This window comes from Struthio camelus, chromosome 3 (genome assembly GCF_040807025.1).
Source record: "Struthio camelus isolate bStrCam1 chromosome 3, bStrCam1.hap1, whole genome shotgun sequence".
NCBI classification, from domain to species: domain Eukaryota; kingdom Metazoa; phylum Chordata; class Aves; order Struthioniformes; family Struthionidae; genus Struthio; species Struthio camelus.
The window spans coordinates 1,855,134-1,878,451 of NC_090944.1; the positions used below are offsets into that span (position 1 = coordinate 1,855,134).

At 47.2% G+C, this 23,318-nt stretch overlaps 1 protein-coding gene across 2 annotated transcripts; it reads left to right on the top strand.

Moving 5' to 3' along the window:
- Positions 1 to 7,610: 7,610 nt before the first annotated feature.
- LOC104140730 (interferon-induced very large GTPase 1) lies at positions 7,611 to 20,705 on the top strand. 2 transcript variants are annotated; one of them, XM_068936671.1, is made up of 3 exons: positions 7,611 to 7,797; positions 9,510 to 9,591; positions 12,346 to 20,705. In XM_068936671.1, the coding sequence occupies exon 3, from the start codon at positions 12,348 to 12,350 to the stop codon at positions 19,668 to 19,670; it is 7,323 nt and encodes a 2,440-aa protein (XP_068792772.1). In that variant the 5' UTR covers positions 7,611 to 7,797; positions 9,510 to 9,591; positions 12,346 to 12,347; the 3' UTR covers positions 19,671 to 20,705. The 2 variants fall into 2 exon arrangements, with proteins under 2 accessions (XP_068792772.1, XP_009667952.2); XM_009669657.2 differs by lacking the exon at positions 9,510 to 9,591.
- Positions 20,706 to 23,318: the final 2,613 nt, after the last annotated feature.

Sequence of the window (23,318 nt, forward strand, 5' to 3'; positions counted from 1 at the left end):
ACTGCACAACAACGTCACGAAGAGGCAAAGAGTGACCTTTGTCTAGCAGCTGGGACGAAAAGCAGAGATGCTGCTGTGCGTGCTGAGTCATCTGTGTGCTTGCCGGGTGCTGTGCTCCTGCTGCTGTCTGCATGGGTAAAGACCATGCTTACTCAGTGCCCCAGCGAAATGGTGATGGCGGGGGTTTCTGCAGAGCAGGGTGGGCTTATGGTTCACAAAACTCCAGCTAAAAAACACCGTGTGCAATTTACCGTGTGATTTAAACTGGGACCTTTTCCTTCACAGTTTGAAAAGATTCCACTTCCTTCAGAGAAAAAACAATAAGCTGGCCTGACTGTCAGGCAGGAAAGGGAAGGGTGGACACTCAAGGTTCGTGAGGGGTTGAACAGAGTAGATTTAACGAAGGATTAACACTCCAAACTGCGCAGGGAGCCCCAGGAACCGTGCTGACGGGTCCGCTGATGGGAGGCTGCTGGACGCACGGGTCAGGCAGGTCAGACGACTGGATGAGGCGCTTGTATTTACCAAAACTATTTCCTTCTCTTGACTGCGCTCAGCGCAAGTAGCTACTGGCTGCGAAGCGGCTAGACACTGTTGACAAAATGGAATATGCATGCCCAGCCCCGGCGGGTTTTGGTGCAGCGAGCACGCTCCAGGGCTGCTTTCACGTGCTTTGCCAGGCACCCAACTCCTTGCCAGATCTCCCATGGGTGTCCTCGGTACGGCTGGCCGCAAAGGTAGGCTAGTGAATGTAAAGGGGGGCAAACAAACGGGAAAAACACAGACCGGAAACCTCAAGGCACCGGATGTGAAAATGGTGATGGGTGCCTGTTTCAGAGAGGGTGTAGAATAAGTGTAAAGCTTGAAGGCAGCTGCGTTAAAAGCAAACCATCGCTTCTCAAAGCAACGCGTTTAGGAAAACATGGGAGTCAATCACGCACACCAGGGAAGAACTGCCACATTTCGAGTGAAAGGAACCCAATGGCGACCACCCCCAGGAAAACTGGCAGCAATTTCTCTCGCTAAAAATAAAAGTGAGGAAAAGCTTGAACAGCTCCTAGAGGTGCCACAGGCTCTTTAATAGTCGCACGCACTTGGGGCATCCCAGCAGCAGCGGCAGTGGAAGCAGCAGCCCCTCAGTAAGGATTTCTAGCCCTAGCTTTTCACAAGCTCATTTACTAGCCCTACTGGCGTGGAGCAGGGCCACCTCAATCTTTACTGCTAGTTAATATTAGTAAATATCAGTTCTTTAACGATACATATTTATAGTTGGCAATGAAGAGCTAGCTGATGGGGGAGATCTCTTCTTCTGGTCACGTGCTCTCTTGGAGCGGGGGGCAACCTGTGTTTTCACTTGACAGTCATAAGCAGTTGTGCTCTGACGGTTAAACTGATGGGTATTTACCTAAAGCAGATGTTGCAATTGAGAGCTGTAAGCTTTGTGGATGAAAAGAAGATGCGTGAACACAACAACACATGACTGCTCTGAAGAGGCTGACGGTCAGGTGGAAGCATGGCACGCAAAAAGCTCAGGGCTGGCTTGTGAGAAGAGTCATTCCCATTTGCAGCAGGGAGCATTTACAGCTTGATTTAGGGGGTTCTGCCCATTTTGCTTCTGTCTTACCCAAGAGGGTGAAGTATGACCAGATGGTTAACGGAGCCTGCAGCGGCAGCGGAGCTCAGACTACAAAAAGGAAGGACCAGGTTAGAGGCCATTTAGGTAGGAGAAATGTTTCCAGATCTTCTAGGACTGATAGAATTCACCCCCTTGGAGAACTGGCCAAAGCAATCTCAGAAGCCAGAGCTATTACTCTGGAGGGTGGGCAGGCTGTGTCCATGCCAGTAATTCCCCAGTGCCATGGCTGGGTGTTGCACCTCGTCTGTCAGCCCGGGCCTGGCAAGGGTGTGGGGGCAGCCAACACGCCTAGCTCCAATCCACCCCTGGCAGGGTCAGGGGTTAGCCTGGAGTAGGGCATCTCTGGGGCAGTTCCTATGGCTCTCCTTCTTGGGGAAGGCAAGAGGTAAAGGAGTTTATATCAGCAGAGGCTGCCACTCTGCTGCTCTGTGCTCTCCCCGTGAGCTATAGTAATAAACTGCTTCTGCTCTGACCTGAACCTAAATTGCATTCCATTTTTTTCCCACAACAATAGTGCTGGACATTGCAGTTTTAGAACACGTGGACAAACTGTCCAGAGGAGATGAACGAGAGTGGCCAGAGATCCAGGAAAGTAGAGCCTGTGGGGAAAAGCTGAAGAGGAGAAACATGATAGAGGATCCTCAATGATGTAAGAGGTAGCTCTAAAGTGAAAGCAACTGAATTCTTTGTGTTCTCTGTGGGTTAGATTATAGTAAGAGAAACCCAAGGCAGGGCAACTTTTTCAACAAGACTAGGAAGCACTCAGATAGCTAGATTGTCTGATAAGGAATTAAATATCCATTTCTGGAGGGTGCTTGTGGGCAGAGATAATTGATCATGCTCAGAAAAGCTTTACATGGCATCTCAAGGTTTTAATGACCTCTCAAGATCTATCTAGCTCTATTTTCTAGAATCATAGAGTGATTCTAATAAAAGATGTCCTGCATAAAAAAGCTGGTACAGGCTCTAAAGAAAGACAGGACAGTTTGCTGAGATGAACTGTAGTGCCCAGTCTCAGCAATAAGCATGTGATGTTCCCACGACAGATGCTACCGTTTGCCTGTTGACCCTTATAGATCCCAAATGACGTTGGCTCTCAGAGTCATTTTTAGGTAGCTTAAAATTAGTCCAAGAGTTCATGTTAGGCAGCTAGGTCCCTCTAGACTAAATGGAAAGAGGTATCCCAAGAGATGTTTCTCTGCAGAGCATTTTGAAGAACTCAATGGCCTTAGTTACCTAATCGTTCCATGGCTACAGAGAAGTAAGATGAAGCCTTCTTGGAGTTTCTGTTTCTTCACGACAGCCTTAGGCTGTAGTATTAATGTTGGCTGCTGTCAAGAGTTGCTATAACACAGTCCATATTCAGGAATTATAAGAGCTAGCAGCAAGAAAATACTCACTATGCCATCAGTTTGGCTCATCAGATTTAAGATCTGCCTAATATTCATTAGGCTCCCTGCAGCTTGGGGATACAATGGGGAACTTCCATTCCGCTCTTCTCAATAAGATACTGCACTGCAAGAGCCTGGAAAGGCCACCTAGATCCGCTTGACTGATGGAGTTGCATCTTCTCAATGGATCTCACTGAGAGTGATGGCAACGAAGACAGACTTTTCCCTGTGTGAACACAATGGATCTGAAAAAGCTGTGGTGAACCTTGGACACTCACATACGTGCAGTAGCGAAGAAATATTTGCCCAACTCCCTGATGCACAGCATTCTCCTCTTGACTTAAAAACGATGACACAGCCCAGGCTCTCCAAAGACCCAGAACTTGTGGATAGTTTCATTACAAAACAGCCACTCCAGCAAAGCCTGAAAAGACCCATAAGTCTTGCTATGCTTGTGTAGACCTTCATGTCTCATTTGGGGATAAGTTTGTTGAAGAAAGACTTATTGAACCTAAAGTTCTGCAGAAGCTGCCTCACATGTAAGCATGGCAGCAGCCCAACACTTGTAGGGTAGGAACAAGGGGCTAAGAGGGGGTCAGTCCCAAAGGGGTGCTTAGATGGGACCACCCTGTTTGGAAGTGGGAGAGAGTTTCATAGCATTGCCATGGCCAGATCGGGCCAATTGTGGCAGAAAATGAGCCTTGCCACTGGTTAGTTAGTCATTTGCCTGAGCAGCTTACAAGATTGCAAAATACCTTACAAAAGGGACTCCAGTATGACCTGTACAGTGTCACTAGTCAAAGTTTGCAGAGGGCTAGAAAATAATGCATCTTTCAGGCTGAGATAGCCTCATTCATTTCAACAAAGAGATAAAATTACTGACATTAATGTCAGGGCCTGTTTTTTTTTTCTACTTCTGCAGATAAAAGGAGATAACAAAGAGAATGGCTGATCTTTCACTAAGTCTTTCCCCATTTGCTGTTCCTGGAGTGTGTGCAGTTTTAAGTCCTTTTTAATGCGACAGCCCACAAAACCAGGAAGATGTGTTTGGGCGGTGATAGCTGCCAATTGGGTGAAGAGCCACAACCACACTGGAGACCTCAGCCCTTTTTGGAAAAGAACATATCTGATAAGAAAGGCAGATCAGACTGACATAATACCAGCTCAGCAATGCCAACCACAGAGACTCCAGGCTGAGCAGACTATACAAAAAGGCCTGCAATGTGTAGTTGAAGGAGTGGTGTATTTTGCATGGGGTCGACAGGCTCGGGTTGACAGGCTCCATCATGGGCTGTGTACTGCTCTGCTGCAACCCCTTGCCAGCCCTTCTCAGCAAATGAGGAGTGAGGCATGCAGGACCTCAGAAATAGGCTCATGGGGAGGACTGGGACAAGGGCAAGCTGTGTGGGAGGGTCTGGGTTTAAGAAGGAAGTAGGGGGGCAGGCTTCAAGGCTGGCAATATCTACTGTTTGGGCCTGGCAGGGCCTTGGACCTGTTCAGCAAGGTGAATTGGAGCTATCAGCACCTATGCTCAGGATCTCTTTATTCAGGTAGAGTGGCAAGCTGCACAGTGCTGGCACATTCTTGGGCTGGCATCTACAGGTGGGCAGATGTGCCCAATAGCTACAAGTTCAGAAGCAGCAAATTCTGCCTGTCCCTTCAGAAATGCTACTCTCCATGACATTGTACGTGTTGACTGTTGTAAGGTAAGTGTAATGAACCTTTAACTTCAAGATGACTTTTGGATGCAAGTTGGAAGATGAACTTTGGATGCAAGTTGGAAGAACAGAACTGATGACACGGAGGAATTGAGTTCAGAGTGCTCTAAAGGAAAAATAAGATGTAAGCATTTATGAATGGTCAACTAAAGACCATTTCGTTTGGTTTTCTCTTGTCATGAACCAGATGACAAGAAGGAGAAGACAAAAAGGAGAAGAAACATCTATCTCATTGAAGAACATATGGAAAACTTTGTCACCAGAGCTGGGCAGACCTGGAAAGAGACTTTCCAGGCCTTTATGACTGATTAATGCTACTGATGACTTGCTGAAGGAATAGATAAAAGCAGAATTAAATGTCAAAGTGGCAGCCTGTGCTGACCTTGGACCCCACATCATGTCTCATAACCATGTTGAAACATATAATCAAAAAAGAAGAAGTTCTTTAATGGACTAAAGCACCTAAAGATTGAAAAGTATTGGCCAAATAAAAAGGAGGTGGTAGGCCTATTTGGCAGGAAACGCACATTTACAGGAAAGCTTTAAGTGCCCCCTCCGTGATGCTGATGAGCCTTTTTCCCCCTGCACTGTGTTTGCAGCTGTGACCTCAGGGGCCATCAGGCCTCAGGGATAGAAAAACAGGGATGGACAAACATCATGCTTCAGGGATAGACAAACAGCAGTCCCTGCAACTGCTCTCAGCTCTCAGGCTTGTGCTCTTTATACAAATTCAGAACACTTAAAAATCACTTCTGTTTTTCTTCCTCTCACCTATTCCTGGCTCAACTTTTCTCTGTTTCAAAGAAACTAGAGTCTTTCTTCGAGAGGGATGAGCCAGGCTATGGAACCGAAACTGGCTCTAAGGCCTTTTCCACATTTCATTTCAGACACAATGGCCAACTTAGCATTTAAGGTCAGGAACAGGCTCAGCCTGGTTCCAAACATTTTCCGTGGAGGAAGCCAAGAGGAGATGCCTTTGGCAGGGGTCCCTGCAGGAACCAGAAAGATGGATATTTCCAGCACACTTCCAATATCTGTGTCAAAGGCCTGCAATTTTGAAGTGTTACCCACAAGCTGGGTATCACCAGCAGACACACTTAAACACAAAGCACTGTTCTCCTCTACAAACAATCCTTCTGAGCCAGGGCCTCTTGTGCTGAGATCATGCCACTTCCACCCGCCCCGGCCTCAGCCTTGACTTCCCACACACCTAACCCACAAGCAGCTTCCTGCTCCTCCCTTGTCTTCCTGCAGATTGAGTCTTCCAGCCCTGACAAGTTCTCATAACAAACTAGCGCAAGGCAAGAATCAGGGAATGAGACCCTGCTGTAGCCCTTTGCAATGTGCTCTGCAGTCAAGGTTGGAGTTTTTTCACGCTAGCTTTGGCCTCCTGTTGGAGAGCTGGTCACCCCAGCCATCCTGTGCAGGCAGAGGCGAGACACAGACAGTCCTTGGCTCTCTGAGACGCTGCTCTAGGGGAGATGGAGTGTGTGTCTCTCCACTGATCATGAAGGGAGTTGTGATGAGCAGCATCACAGACGCTGAGCTGCTGGATATAAACGTCTACACAGCAGATGTCAACATTTAATGGAGATGAACTCCCTTTTTGGGGGACCAATCTCAGTGTGCAGTTTGGGACTCTTGTATCCCTTGGTCTCTGGCTCACTCTGTTCAGGCACCTTTTGCCATGTGGACAGAGACTTTGCAAGCAGGAGATTCAAACCTTAACAGTAAAAAGCAATTATTTATTTGCTACTGCACACAATAGACAGCTAGGACTAATGAGCTCTCTGGCTCAGCATTAGTCAGCTTACTACCCCCAGTGAGGCCCCTGACGAGTCTTTGCTGGCTGGGCTGTCATCAGTCAGGAGGGAAAAGGTTGACTTCCATTATTCTTTAGAAATGAGCCTAGATGGTTGGACAGCTAAGTTGCTGTCTCCTGACTCCCTGTTCTTTCATTTTGGGGCAAGACTGGAGAGTCATCAGAGGGTCAAAATTCAGAGGTGAAGCGAGAGGGGATGAAGAGCAGAGCAGGCAGAAAATGGTGGCAGAAGTGATTGTGGTGAGTAGGAGGTTGAGGCTGGGATGGGAAAAGATGCAGTGCAGGAGAGGAGAGATGAAAAGGAATGACAGGAGACTGTTGTTGAAGAATGGGAATGAAGTGGAAAGAACTGGAGCACCTGGGGGTGGTGTCCAGCCCTTGGACTTTGGTTAGGCACACCTGGGTGTAGCCTGGGCTCCATCTCCAAACTCCCACTGTGCCCAGCCAAGCCTAGAGCAAGAATCTGCTCGCCCCAAGGCAGACAACCAGCAATTGCTCTCCCATGGAGGCAGATGGACCCCCTCACTGCAGAGGCCTCCTGCAGCACAAGCTGAATCCCCCTGAGCTGCCCAGCTCAGCGGGACAGCTGTGCTGTGAAACCTGCAGAGAAACAATTGACATAAAATGCATGCAACGAAGAGGAAGCAGACATTTTTGATGAGAATGAATGAAATCTGTAAGAATTTCAGACCGAAAGAGCCAAAAGTGAGCTCAAGGAGAATGCTACTGAGTGAAATAGGAAGCGGAAAGGAGGACTCAGGGGAAAAGAAGCATGTCAGAGAAATTTTCAGCAGAGTCCTGAAGGCTGTCCAACCCCTGCTCTTAGCTCTCTCTTTAACGCTGAGATCACAGGCAGCAGCTTCATCAAGACGCTATCAGTTTTGTACAGGTAAATCTGGCACCACTGTGCAGAAGCAACAGAAACAATCAAGAAACAGAAGAGGGAAAAACTAGGGAGGCAGGAACAGAAATCTGGCAGGGCTCCTTCGGCCGGAGGATGTTGCATCTCCACTCTCCCCTGACTGCGGCAACTGCCGGGTTTCACTTTCACAAGCTGCCTTCAGCCCTCTCTGCGAAAACATGTGATTTCCAAGAAAGGACAAACCCTTTTCACTTGTCTGCATAAGCAGGAAGAGGAGCTTATTCAAGACCACTTGTGTCCATATAAAAAGAAGGGTCTGAGCTGGGCTGAGAACGGCGCAGGGAGACATAGAGCACTGGAGAGGGAAGGTATGATTTTTCTCACTGCGCTCTGGGGCAGGGAGGGGGAGGAAGCAATACTGGCTGGGGGGGTCTTGTTTCTCCTCTGCTTTGTATTTGATGCATATTTTTTTGGATGAACTGAGAGATGACAGGGAAAGAGAGAAGGGATTCTAGCACACAAGACAAATGGGTCTTGGCTCTGGTGTGTGGGATGGAGGAAGCAGCTCCTCCTCCTCAGTCTGTTCAAGAAACTCATGGTGCCCACGGACGCGAGGGCAGAATTGGGAGGGTATGCATGAGGCTGGAGGGTTGCATGTAGGAGCAGGCTGGAAAGAAAGAGGGATCCAGAGAGGGTTTCAGGGACAGACTGATGTAAACAAAAGTGAAAAGCCTGGATTCAAGAACTGGCAACACGACTGAATGGAGAGAGAATTGCTGTCTACTGCAGCACAATTTAAGCACTGTGCAGCCCCTTCCCTGCCGCGAGCCCCCGGCCAGGCTGGCCATGGCCAGCCTGGAAGCCTCTCCCCACCAGCCAGGGGCCATCCAAACTGCCCTGGGGATGCTCCTTCCCTGGGTTAAGTCCTACCCTTCCTGGGGATGGGCACTGGGCCAGGTGTGCTGGCCTGAAGCCCACCTGTGCCAGGGGCCTGGCAGTGTCGCAGCATGGATGGCTGTGGACTTGTGCTTGTGCCCTAGTGCTGTTCATTTCCCTGATCTAGAAACAGAATTGTGTCCAGGAGCTGACTGGTGAAGTCAGGGCAGGGTGGTGAGTTTGGAAGGCAGCCCTCCAGTGCTGGACCACACAAGTGAGGCTGGGGATGTAGCAGCTATCTCTGCAAGTAGGGGCTGAGCTCGAGGCTGGCAGAAAGATATTCAAGAGCAGGCAAGAACAAAGTAGGTCAGCAGCAGAGTGGTCCAGCTCAAAGAAGCAGGGATGGACTTGAGGGGAGTGCAGCAACTGCTGAGCAGGGCGAGAGAGCAGGCTGGGAGCTGAAGAGTGGCTCCATAGGAGTCAGGAAGGGATAGTCCATTAGGAAGGGGTATGGTGGGATTAGAGATTGCATGCTTGGGTCCAAGGGCAAAGCAAGAAGGTGGGATAAGGGGAGGCATATTCAGAAAGAAGTGAGGAATGGAAACATGAAGAAGCCAAGATCCAGATATGGGAGTATTGAGCAAAACCCTGCCAGCCATTTCAATAGCTGGTTGGCCTGTTTCTAGGCTACAGTCAACATGTAGGTTCTTCCAGTAACAGAGTGATTGAACAGGGAAATTCAGAGACGAGGGATCAGGAGTGGAAAATGCTAAGGTGAATGTCAAAGTCCAGGACCAAAGACCAGGTTCTTTTAGATATTCCACACATACAGGGAGTGCAGTGTTTAATAAAAAGTTTATTTTTATAGATATTTGATGTTACAGGGGATTTTTGATTTAGCAGAGTGATCCAGTGTTGTAGAAATAGTTCGACCCTAGGTTTCCAAGGAGCAGAGTCTCACGCATGTATAACAGCAAAATTATTATTTAATTAAATGCTGATATGACAGAGTAACAGCTCAAACTGAGTGCCTCTGAGGAGGGACCCCGAACAAAGAAATTCTGGGATAATTATACCCTTTAGAGTTTTATTTCCCTGCCTGCCAGTGAAGGTTTCCTCCAATCTTTTTTACTGAGTTGGTGGTCTCTTTCCTTCTAATTGCTGTCTTGTCTCCTTCTGATTGGTATCTGTCTCCTTCTGACAGGTCCTGGCCTACATCCCAGGCTCGTTTTCATGTCCCTGTTTCCCACAGTCCCTTATCTTCTCAAAGGTCAACCACAACCCAGGTATACCCCATCTTGTCTCCTGCATTCTACTTTGTAGCCTCATTAGCTAATTTTGTATCTTTGTTAGCTAGTTTTAATTGGTTTTGCAGTTACATCATCAGCAATGTCATATCGTTAGCAATGTTTCTGGAGTTCATTGACAGTTCAGCCTCGAGGCCTGCAGGCTTCATCTACTTTAGGCACTTATGTTAAGTAAGAGTCAGGCTTATGCGAAGCTGAAGCTAAGTCACCAACAATTTCTTTCTCTAACAGTGCTGAAGCTAAATCAGTTACGATTTCCTTCTCTAACATCCAGCAATATACTGAAATGACAATTCAAGTGTACACTTACACAGCTCAATCACAATACCAATGTGATTGCCATTACCGGTCTCTATAATATGCTCACCATCACGATGCTGGGCATCCCCAGTCTCTGGGAAGGAATACGTGGGTTGAAGTCCAATCAAGCCTGTTGCTCTTTGAAATAACCTTGTTAGTTGTTGAGGTTTTATACTCTCCGTTGGGCTGAGCCATGTATACGCTTCCCCCATGCTGGTCTGGCTAATCTCAGGGAGACATTCATGTTCTTTGGATCAACTCATGTTATAGAAACAGTTTGACCCTAGGTTTCTGAGGAGCAGAGTCTCACATATGTCTCACAGCGAAATTATTTATTTAAATGACGGTACAGCAAAGTAACAGCTCAAGCTCGTGCCTCCGGGGAGGGACCCCGAAAAAAGAAATTCTGGGGTAATTATATTCCTTACAGTCTTATTTCCCTGCCTGCCAGTGACAGTCTCTTCCGATCTTCTTTATTGAGTCAGTGATCTCTTTCCTTTTGACTGGTTCGTGTCCACCTCCCAGGATGGTTGCTATGTTGCTGCTTCATAGTGCCTTATCTTGTCCAAAGGTTAACCATTACCTCAGTTCATTGTGTTCTGTATCTTATCCGAAGGTTAAGTGTTACCTCTGTCTGTTGTGTGCTGTATCTTTGAGGGCTGGTTCTAGCTGGTTTTACAGTCGCATCGTGGAGAAGCCAGTTCTCCATCCACCTCACTGTCCACTCATCCAACCCCACTTCCTGAGTTTACCTAGGAGGATGTGATGGGAGACAGTGTCCAAAGCCTTGCTGAAGTCCAGGGAGACAACATCCACTGCTTTCCCCTCATCTACCCAGCCAGTCATTCCGTCATAGAAGGCTATCAGATTGGTCAAGCATGATTTCCCTTTGGGGAATCCCTGCTGACTACTCCTGATCACCTTCTTGTCCTCCAGTCCTCAGGCCCCTCTCCTGATCTCCAGGACCTTTCCAAGATGATGGAGAGTGGCCTAGCAATAACATCCGCCAGCTCCCTCAGCACTCGTGGGTGCATCCTATCAGGGCCCATGGATTTATGGATGTCAAGTTTGGGCAAAAGATCTCTAACCTGATCCTCCTCAACCAAGGGAGAGTCTTCCTTTCTCCAGCCTTCCTCTCTTGTCTCCAAGGTCTGCAATTCCTGAGGACTGGCCTTAGCAGTGAAGACTGAAGCAAAGAAGGCATTCAGCAACTCTGCTTTCTCTGTATCCTTCGTCACCAGGGCACCCGCCCCATTCAGCAGCGGGCCCACGTTTTCCCTAGTCTTCCTTTTGCCTCGGATGTATTTGAAGAACCCTTTCTTGTTGTCCTTGACATCCCTTGCCAGATTTAATTCCAACTGGGCCTTAGCCTTCCTTGTCGCATCCCTGCACACTCTGACAACGTCCCTGTATTCCTCCCAAGTGGCCTGTCCCCTTTTCCACATTCTGTAGACTTCCTTCTTCTGTTGGAGTTTGGCCAGGAGTTCCTTGCTCATCCATGCAGGTCTCCTGCCTGCTTTGCTGGACTTCTTCCTCAGAGGGATGCACTGCTCTTGAGCCTGGAGGAGGTGATACTTGAATATTAACCAGCTCTCCTGGACCCCTCTTCCTTCTAGGGCCCTATCCCATGAGATTCCCCTAAGTAGGTCCCTGAAGAAGCCAAAGTTAGCTCTCCTGAAGTCCAGTGTTGCAATCCTACTTATTGCCCTGCTCCCTCCTCGTAAGATCCTGAACTCCACCACAGCGTGGAGTGCACAGTGATTGCACAGTGATCTAGATTGAGCTCTCAGCCTAAATGCTAGTCTGCTCATACCCTCAAAAGCCCCAAGGAGTCTCTGCTGCTTGGGCAGTCATTGGTCAGGTGGAGAAGGCTTGGCTTCCACACTTCCCTGGAATGAATCCTTGATGTTCATGGATTGCCCAAACATCTCCTGAGTGCCTATTTTTCTCTTCTAGGGTTTTTTTAACGTTCCGTCTTGGTGTTTTTATTCTTGAATCCTTGAGGTACTCCCTATCTTCATCTTTACAACCCTGCCTTGTCTGCTAGGCCTGATGTGGGATGGTGTGCTGTCCTGGTTGAACTGTGTAGTTTGACTCCCTTTATCGTCTGGAGAGTCAAACATCTGACCAAAAGGAGCATCTACTGTAGGGTGAGACGGATCAGACCCCAAATCCATTAACTGTATTGTCCAAATACACAATGACTGTAAAATATAAGCTGACATTAAAGGCTCTGAAAGGTCAAAGAGTACTGTAACAAGTACATAGGATCAATACCTATTGTTGGAAAAGGTCAGTAAGAAAGTGTAGCAGGTGGGAGGAAAGCTGAATACACATGAAAGCTTTATGCACTGAAGAATTCTCTTCAGTATTCAACTGACTTGAGACAATTATCAGGTTTGCATGACAAAAGTATGTTTTCCTCTTTCACAGCCATGGATTCACAGGAGGGCAGACCAGATGATCCTGAAAAGGGATATCTGGCTAAAAAATTACTGGTGGAAAGCTGTGAGAGAGAAGGACTGGATGCAGAATACTGGCTCCCCAAACTGTTGGAGATACTGGGGGTTAAGTGCAGAGAAGCACTGAAACATCTGCAATATGAAGACTACCTTAAGCTGGAGTGTGAAGTACGGTATCCCTGGGAAACAAAAGCACTCCAACAACTCCTGGAAATAACAAGCAAGAAGAAAACTGTGGAGGAGTTGCAGAAGGAGCGCTTGGAGATGACAAAACAGAGGCAAGAAGCAGCAAGGTTAGCTCTGAAGGAGTTGAAAGAAATACAAAACAGCAGCAGCCACACCAAAGAGTTTATAAGAAAGAAAGAGGAGGCACTGTGGAAAGCTTTGGACATTCCCCAGGAGCACTGGACACTGTCTGAGAAGTCATTGGTGGAGGTGCTGGAGAGCATCCAAAAGCATCTGGAGCAGCAGGAGAAATCAGTGTGCAGGAGTGAGAATGTCTCCGATGAGGAAGTCTTGAGGCGAGCATCAGGGGGGTTGGCCCTGCAGGGCATATACAGAACCAACAGCCTTGCAGACATGCTGGCAAAGCGAGAGCAGCTCATCAACCTTCCTGAGGGATTCCAGCTCGCTGGTCCAGAACAAGGGTCGCTGCTTGAGAAGAAAGAGTTTTCATCCTCTGCAGCAGAAGCCGCTTTCACCAAGGCCATGGAGCAGCTGGGGTTCAGCATCAACGTCGCTGCCAAAGCCGGGTTCTGGGGGTTTAATGTTGAAGTTGACACAGATTACAGGAGCTCCTCACAGTCAGAGGAAACCCACCGGTCACGCTCTGAGCAGACATACCTTTGCACCACCAAGTACCAGTACATCCCTCTGGCCTCCTGCTACTTCCAAAAGCATCAGCTTCGCCTCTCGAATGCGGCCCTGCAGGAGCTGCAAGACATTGAGCAACTTTTGAGCATCACTCAGGAAGCAAACAGGCTCCACATGCTGAAGAGCAGGTGTGGGAGTTTCTTCAGCAGGTTTGGGTCCCATGTAAACCAAGGCCCCCTCCACTTTGGGGGAATATTCTGGTGGAAAGCTTCTGCGGAAGGATTCAGGGCTGAGCAGCGGGAAGAGATGAAGAGGCAAGCATCTGAAGCACTGAACTGCTATATTGGGGCCAGCTACAGCAGCTTTGTTTTCAATGTAGGAGTGAGTGCTGGTATTTCAAAATCCAGTTCCGAGGCATCCTTTCAGGGAAAAGACAGAAGAGATGTGCAGACAAAAATTCAGCTCTTTGTGACCAAAACAGGAGGCCCATCAGAAGTGGATTCCCTTGTTCAGTGGAAATCTGGGCTCGTAACTAGTAACACAACTTGGTGTGTTATTGACCGAGGCTTTCAGCTGATCCCAGTGTGGGATATAGTCCTGTCTAACCACAGCAACGATTTTAAATCTGCCTATCAAATGAGTATCAGCCTCCGGGCTGCATATGAAGCTCTAACTAATCACAATGTCAGCATGTTGTTTGGAGAGGAGCTAGTCAGTGCAGTGGAAGATGCCAGAGCTTTCTTAGAGGGAGTGAAGGCCTGGGATGTCACGGTGGATGAGAAGAAATTGCTCATGTTGATAGATTTCAAACAGAATCTGAATGAAAAAACAAAAAATCATAGTGTCTGGATCAATGTATGCCTGTCAGACAAAGCACTGCAGGAGTTCCTGGTAAATACCGTTTTGTCTTACCAGAAGTCATCTTCAGAAAACACCATGTATATCAAATCTCTGCTGAGGTGCCTACTGGATCCTCATGTGTATTCTGTTAAGGATTTTCCCAGGGCTTCCTTTATTATGCAATGGATATTTCACACTGAGCGCACAATTCCTGAAACTCCCGATATTTCTGAGTTCGAAGATCTCACTAAGACACTGCTGCAAATGAAAGAGTATATCCAGGAAGTCACCTATGCACCAGAAGCCTCTGCATCTGCTATTCATGAAGCAAAGATAAAAGCCACTCTGACCATAAGCCTAGCTGTTTATTCCTTACTCCAGTTTCTCCGAGACAGGGCGCAGAAAGACATAGAACTGTTAGTGCTCTTAGTTACGACCAGCACAGGATACCAAGTGGAAAGCAGCACCTTTCAGTACCTCCTTGGATGTCCAGAAATTAATTTCCTGATAAAGGAAATGCAAACGGCACATAAAGAATATTTGAGTCTGAAGGACCAGGATGTTTACAGAGCTCAGGCCTTCCTGCTGCTGACGGGTCTAACTGTAACACCCGAATACAAAGAGCTGTCACTTGAGCAGAAGTATGACCGTTTAGTTGTCATGAAAGATCAGATGAAAAACTCATGGTCCACAGAGATAAAAACTCTCCTTGAAAAGCACAACGCATGCAAAAACTGGGAGATGCTGGAAAGAGACTTGTATTCCTTTATCAATGGATGCTTGGATGACACATATGATGATTTGAAAAAACACAATATAATCAAAGACATGGAAGACACTTTTCAAGGAATACAACCTTCTAGCCAATCTATATCAAAATCTGAGTGGAAATCTTGCAGTGAATCCAAAACAAATGAAGTCGTTGCAAACCAAGAGTTCCTCAGTTTACTCAGGCGCCTTGGACTAGAACGTTACTATCCAAGAAAAATGGGGACAGAAGATTTCCACCTAATATACAAGACATCTTTACATGACAGCCAGCCCAGCAAGGACAATGAACTACCATTTTACTTTTTGCAAAAGCTATTAATGGTGGATTATCGAGTGAGATACCTACTTTGCAAAGATGAAAGTAACCAAGAAGTAACACACATACCAAAAATCCCAGAAAATGAGGATGAACCCTTTGACACCTTTGATGATTTCTTCACTGATTTTGGTGAAGGATCCACTGAGTCTGCAACCAGGGAGAGTCATGTGCACCCCATGGACATCCAGATGGCGATTTTTCATTGTGCCGATGATTTCATGAGACAGTACATTTCCACAAAACTCGCTTTCTGCCAGTTGGCGCTCCCCCTCCTGCTGCCAAATCCATGCACCTCACAAATAGAGTTCCCTCTCTGGTCCCTCAGCCAAGTTAAAAAGAGCTGGAAAGCCACGGAACAATTGGGAAAGCAGACCACAATTCAGAGTCACAAAAACAAACTGATTTATCAAGCAGAGACACCCATCGTGTCCTTCATACGGATCGGGAGTTCTCCTTCCTCTTCCAAGTCTCAGCTCCTGAATGCTCTGCTGAGTAAACGCAAACACGACACTTTCTTCCATCGACATTGCAAAGGCAGCACCAAAGACTGTCTTCTAATGAAAGGTGTTGTGGAGATCTCTTGGTACTGTGCCAGTGGCAGTGCTGACGACACTTTTGACGGCTGTGTTGCTTTTTGTAACCTGCATGGAGATGCAAGAGATCATGAACAACAATTGCAGTTTTTACAGCAGATCTCTTCTGTGAATGTGGCTCTCTTATCTGAGTCTGACCAGAGTGACAAGAAAGGCATGAACATTGTACGTGACCTGTGGCAGTCTCAAAAGCCTTTGATTTGTCTTTTCACTGAAAAAGAAAATGTTGCGTCTGGCCGATCTAGCCAGAATGTAAAAATAGGTATCAAGAACAGAAACGAAGCAGAATTAGTAGAGGAGCTGGTAAAAACAATCAGAGACCTACTAGCAAGGTCAAACAACCTTTTAAGTCTTGATGCTTGTCAGGACACAGCTCGCCAACGTGGATTTATTGTTGATGAAGATGCAGAAGAGTGTGTGAGAGCCAAAGCAAAGGCAAAAACCTTGGTGGAACTCTTGAAAAAGGAGAAATTGTTTGAGATCAAATCACAGCTACTGCCTCTTCAAGGACAACTATGGTACACATGGTGTAAAAAGGACAAAGAACTCACCCGCTTGCAGGAAAAGAGGAACAAGAGCATAGAACATCATCGGAGCCAAATTGAGTCAGAGAAGTCTGCAATACGAAGAAAGCAACTCGACAGAGCATTCCCCCTCAACCAGCTGATGAAATCAGTCCTTGCTTTTCTTCAGTCACAGTCAAGAGACACCAAGAAATACTTCCTGCAGTGGATGAAGGTCTTTATGGATGACCTGTCCTCTGACCGCCTTGAGGAACTTAAGAAAGAATATCATCAGTTATGGTATCAAATCCTGGAAATAAAGAAAAGCAAGGAAAAAACCAGTCTGAAAACAGCATTGATGAATAAGTTAGAAGCCCTCTCAAATGAAATCAATGATTCATCCATTGGTCTTGAGCATCTTTTGAGAGAAGTAGGGCAGATTCATGAAGCTCTAGAATCCTTGAACTCAAAAGATGAATGTTTTTGCAAACTACCTGAAGTGGCAGTCGATCTGATGGTTTCAGGGTATCCCATTGAACTGATGGATGGTGATGCTTCGTACGTACCGTTACGATGGATTGGGGCAATCTTTGACAAGTTAATTGAGAAGCTAGGGGACAGAAGAGTGTTTGTTCTCTCAGTGCTTGGCATCCAGAGCACGGGGAAGTCAACCCTGCTGAATGCCATGTTTGGTCTGCAGTTTAATGTCAGTGCGGGGAGGTGCACGCGGGGAGCGTTTATGCAGCTGCTTAAGGTGGACGAGAAACTCCAACAGGACGTGAACTTTGATTACATGCTGATTGTTGACACAGAAGGACTTCGTGCCATAGAGATGGCCAATAAGCAGTCACTTAATCATGACAATGAGCTAGCCACCTTTGTCATTGGCATTGCCAACATGACTCTGATCAATATCTTGGGAGAAAATCCTTCAGAAATGCAAGATGTCCTTCAGATAGCTGTGCAGGCTTTTCTCCGGATGAAGCAAGTCAATCTTTCGCCAAGCTGCTTGTTTGTGCACCAGAATGTTGGAGAAATAACTGCCCAGGAACAAAACATGCAAGGACAAAGACGCCTGCAGGAAAAGCTGGATGAAATGGCAAAGACAGCTGCCCAGCAGGAATTCTGTGATGTCACCTGCTTCAGCGATGTCATCCACTTTGATGTGAACACCCACATTCACTACTTTGCTCACCTCTGGGAAGGAAACCCACCCATGGCCCCACCCAACCCCACATACAGCCAAAACGTGCAGCAGTTAAAGAGCAAAATTCTCCAAGCTGCCAAGAAGGGATCGCAGGGCACTATTTTAAGGCTCTCGAGCTTGAAAGTTCGTATTAGTGACTTGTGGAATGCTTTACTGAATGAAAATTTTGTTTTTAGCTTCAAGAATTCAGTGGAGATTGCCACATACAAGAAGCTGGAAACAGCATTTAGCCAGTGGACCTGGCAGCTGAGAAGTCACATCCTGGATTTGCAAATGAAACTGGACAATCGAATTCGGAATGGGGAATTGCAGAAGGTCACCGTAGAACACCTTGAAACACTAGTGCAAGAAAAAAGTGATGCCATCATGAAAGACCTGGAAAAGTATTTCAGTGAAGACAAAGACTGTGAGACACTGATTCAGTGGAAATCCAGCATTGAACTGAGACTGAAAGAACTAAAAGAGTCACTTCTTGGTGAAACTAAAAGGAAATGTGAGAAACTTATGGAATTAAAGAAGAACCAGGGCAAACTGGAAGAAAGGAAGTCAGAATATGAAAATGAGCTCCTGAAAAGGAGCAGGGAGTTGGCTCTTTCTCTAAAAGGCCAAAAATTAAGTGAAAAAGAATTGAGAAAGAACTTTGATGCTCTCTGGGTCCTCTGGGTTACTCAAGTGTCCTCTGATGCTCCACCTCCAGAAAAGGTTGATATTGATGTGGATATGGAAGATGTCCTTCTAGATTATTTTAAGGAGCCTAATCTAGCAGCGAGAATCAAGATATTTTCCAAAAAGCACACATTTTCTCTTGACTTGAAGAAACATGTCATTAAGAAAAAAAGTTGGAGCCTCTGGTCTACCAATTTAGATGATGCTGAGGTGAACCACATACACCGCATTACAGAGAACATTATGGCGCATGTGAGGGCAAACATTGATAAGAAAGAGAAGAAGAAAATGGATTACAATCGAAATTTTATTCATGAAATACTAAATGAAGTACAGAAAGGTATAAACTCTGTCCCTAGCAATGCAAAATATAGTTTTAATAAAGATTATAGAATAGATTTATCACTGTATCTGTGCAGAATGGCAGCAGAAAGGTTTAAAGACATGCATGCAGCATTCAAAAAAGCAAATGATCCAGCCATCTACCTAGAGAGTAAGAGAGAAGATTTCTTTAAATGTTTCCAGATTTCCTGTCAAGGAGCGACTTCTATCACAACCTTTGCTGATTTTTTGTGCAATAAGATTTCTCCAGCTCTTTGCCAGGCAGTCTATGAGAAGACAGCTCTTGACATAGCTCGAGACATGAAAGTTAAAATCCCAGATTTTGGTGGCAATAGATCTCAGCTGCAGGTTTCCATATTGAAATATCTGGCACAAGAGGAAAATTTTGAGGAATTCAAGCGCTACCTTCATTCCCCAGAAGATTTTTTTGAGGACTATATTGAGAAACTTGTTGATGAGTACTGTTTAGATAAGAACAGGAGGCTGGAGATGTTCTTAAATGACTCCCTTACTCATTACTATGAAAACATTCAGTCAGCTGTTTTTACATCAACTAGAGTTGTCAAAGATAGAAAGGATAGAGATGACAAAATCTCTCTTTGGCTGGATGAATTCTGCAGCACACTTGGAGAGGTGCTGAACTTGCCCAGAAGGGACCTGAAAGGCATTGAACATCTGAAGATAACAGATATAGAGTTCCTGAATAATGCCATGACAGAAGCATTGGCTCCCCTGCGAGATGAACTGAAGCAAGAGTTTGCTAATGCTGATATGAGCTCATTTGAAAGGCAGCCACACACAATGCTGGCTGAGCAGTTTGCAGGGTGCTGGGAGCAGTGTCCCTTTTGTGGGGCTGTTTGCACAAACACTATGTCTAAGCACGATGGAGACCATCAGCTTGTTTTCCATCGTCCTAAAGTTTTGACGGGATACAAGTGGCACAAAACAGACAATCTAGTTATTGACATTTGTTCCAGTAGTGTTGCAAGTGAATGTTTATTCAAGATTGGTGAAGACACATGGATCCCTTACAGGAGATACCGGGATGCAGGGCATCCTTATTCTTCTTGGAACATTCTACCTGATTCATCTGTGCAAGCATACTGGAAATGGTTTGTGTGTCATTTCAGGAGACAGCTAGAGCAACTGTACAACGGGAAATTTCAAGGCAAAGGAGAAATACCTGAGCTGTGGCAGAGAATTACAAAGCAGGAAGCAATCTCTGAACTGGACAAATTTTAGGCTAAGCTGATATGAAGGAAGAACTGTAAGTGCTCTGCATTTTAAAAGAATGCAATACAAGTATATCCACAACATATTATGATCATGTCCTCAAGCCATGCGAAGAAAACTGTATCTAACTGCTCAAAGATTTGGGTGCAATAAGGGGCACTACTCCTGCCCCTTATTCCTTCTCAGTTCTACTGCTTCAAGAGAAAGTCAGAGTTTTCTTCCCTTTTTGCCACAAACATTGAACTCAGCTTTGTGTTAGAGCAAAAAGAAAAGCATTACTGCAGCAAGCAGTCATATGGCCAAGATCAAGTACCACATGAAGAGTAAAGGTTTCCTGAGGAAGTACCAGTTTTACTAGCTGTTCTGAGAAAATGGCACTGCCAAAAAATAGCTTCCATTCAGCAAATATTTGTCTCACTTAAAGAGAGAACTGTGGGAGCTGAGAGCAGTTTGACAATTGTGGGGACCTGTGCTATTTTGTTTTTTTGAGATTCTTGTTTATTTATATGTAATCCAGTGGCTATCTGTCTTTGAAGCTGCTAAAGCAGTTAACGCCAACAGCCTGTGTGGACTTAGCTAGTGATTTAACTCATTAGGTGCATTTCACGTGTTAAGATGTACCCAGGCTTCCATGACCCATTCCTGCTCAGGTGCCTGGGCCTAGCTAAATTTCCTCTAGCTCTTAGCCAAGCCAACTGCTTTTGTGATTTGCTAGTTGTTAAGAACCTTTGTATAACCAGTTTAGAGAACGACGTATTTTTGCAGCTCCCTCAGCAGCTATTGACAGTGTGTGATCTTAAGTGTTTCTGCTGTCAAGACAGGCAGGTGTGAATTGTGTAATAGTATAGAGAATGTGCAACTGGCTGAGACTATCCCAGTGACCAAGGAGATAGATGGGTAGCTATGGCATGTTTGCTCCACAGTTCCTGCAACACACCTGGAGCCCCAAGGACCTGAAACTCCTGGAGTTGGCCAAGGTCAGTGACTTGCCCAGTCAGTGTTATAATCCATTGCAGTATTTGATAATAAATGGGTTGAGTTGGAGCAGTCTGGTCTTTGTATGCTGTATTTCCATGTGAGTCACAACTTGCTATCGTTACCAAGGAACACTGAGGTCTAATCCAGGCAGAATGTCAGTGCCGCTCGGCTGTGCTCAGTGCCAACAAATTCATGTGCAAGGCACCTGCCATGCCCCAACCCAAACCCACATGGATGCCATTGCACACTTGGGGCTCTGGAGTCCCTTCCTAGCACATTCTCAGCATGCTCCCAACTCATCTCCACCAGCAGCAAGTTTGTTGATGATACTAAACTGGGAGGAGCGGCTGACACACCAGAAGGCTGTGCTGCCATTCAGAGGGACCTGGACAGGCTGGAGAGTTGGGCAGAGAGGAACCTCATGAAGTTCAACAAAGGCAAGTGCAAGGTCCTGCACCTAGGGAGAAAGAATCCCATGCACCAGGACAGGCTGGGGGTTGACCTGCTGGAAAGCAGCTCTGCCGAGAAGGACCTGGGATGGGAGTGCTGGTGGACAACAAGTTGAGCATGAGCCAGCAGTGTGCCCTTGTGGCCAGGAGGACCAATGGGATCCTGGGGTGCATTAGGCAGGGTGTTGCCAGCAGGTGGAGGGAGGTGATCCTGCCCCTCTCCTCAGCCCTGGGGAGGCCTCCCCTGGAGTACTGTGCCCAGTTCTGGGCTCCCCAGGACAAGAGAGACATGGCACTCCTGGAGAGAGGCCAGCAGAGGGCTACAAAGATGATGAGGGGACTGGAGCATCTCTTCTCTGAAGAAAGGCTGAGAGCTGGGCCTGTTCAGCCTGGAGAAGAGAAGACTGAGAGGTGATCTTGTCAATGCGTACAAGTATGTGAAGGGAGGGTTGCCCAGAGAGGTTGTGGAGTCTCCTTCGCTGGAGATATTCAAAAGCCGCCTGGACGCGATGCTGGGCAATGTACTCTAGAGGACCCTGGCTGAGCAGCTCCCCTCAGCTCCCCTGTAGCAGGCTCCAGCACACCCACAGAAGCACACCCCCCCTAATAGGTCTGGTCCACAAAACTCCACTATCACAGGGCACAGTACCCCCAAAAGAGGTCCAGCTCCCCTAAAACAGGGACCAGCACCCCCATAACAAGCCTAGCACACTCATAACAGTCGAGGTCCCCTCAGTTCCCCCATAACATGGCATAGTACCCCCATAAGAGGCCCAGACCCTGTGAGATTCCCCAAAAAAGGGCCCAGCACCCCCATAAGAGGGCCCAGATCCCCTCAGATCCCCTGTAGCAGGCCCAGCTCCCCTCTGCTCTCACAAAATAGACCCTAACACCCCCAACGCAATGCCCAGATCCCCTCAGCACCCCCACAACAAGCCCAGCACCCCCAACACAAGGCCCAGATCCCCTCAGCAACAACCCCAAAACAAGCTCATTACCCCCAACACAAGACCCAGATCCCCTCAGCAACCCCAAATCAAGCCCAACACCCCCAACACAAGGCCCAGATCCCCTCAGCAACCCCAAAACAAGCTCATTACCCCAAATACAAGGCCCAGATCCCCTCAGTACCCCCAACACAACACCCAGCACCCCCAATACAAGGCCTAGACCCCTTCAGCACCCCCACAACAAGGCCTAGGACCCCCAACAAAAGGCCCAGATCACCTCAGCACCAACACAACAAGCCCAGCACCCCCAAAACAAGGCCCAGAATCCCCTCAGCACCCCCATGAAAAGGCCAGCACCCCCAATACAACACCTAACTCCTCTCAGCACCCACATGACAAGCACAGCACCCCCAAAACAATGTCCAGATCCCCTCAGCACCCTCAATACAAGCCCAGCACCCCAATACAAGTTCAGCACCCCCAATACAATGCCCAGATCCACCAGTAAAAGGCCCAGATCCCCTCAGCACCGACACAACAAGCCCAGCACCCCCAAAACAAGGCCCAGATCCCCTGTGCACACCCAACACAAGGCCCAGATCTCCTCAGCACCCCCACAAAAAGCCCAGCACTTCCAAAATAGAGCCCAGCACCCCTAAAACAACACCCAGATCCCCTCAGCACCCCCAACACAAGCCCAGCACTCCCAATACAAGGCCCAGATCCCCTCAGCACTCCTAAAACAACCCCAGCATCCCCAATACAAGGCCAGCTCCCTTCAGCACCCCCACAACAAGGCCCAGCACCCCCAAAATAAAGCCAAGATCCCCCAACACAAGGCCCAGACCTCCTCAGCACCTCCATGACAAGCCCAGCACCCCAAATACAAGGCCCAGAACCCCACAGCACGCCTAAACAACCTCAAAAAAACCTGGAGAGTTTCAAGCCCGTAAAAAAACTTCCTACATAAATAAATTTAAAAAACCTGCACGCAAGCTGCTCAAATATGAAGAACCACCACCCTCCATCTGCCAAAAGACAGGGAGAAAAAAAAAAGAAATAGCTGAAAATCAGAAAGAAAATGTGCCACCCCTCCAAAAAAAAGTGAAGTCTGCAGGACCAGGAGAGAGCCTGACTAGCGTTGCAGCCGCTCTGCTGCTTTTCACACCTTGTATGCGCCCTGGCCCTCATCCCACATTGCTTCAATCTCTGCACGTCTGTGGCAGGAGCCGTGCAAATCTCTATGTGCACCAGCTGAGCCAGGAGGGAGAGGTGGCCCT

Coding starts and splice junctions, on each gene's coding strand:
- LOC104140730 (XM_068936671.1), top strand. CDS start 12,348: ATGGATTCACAGGAGGGCAGACCAGATGATCCTGAAAAGGGATATCTG.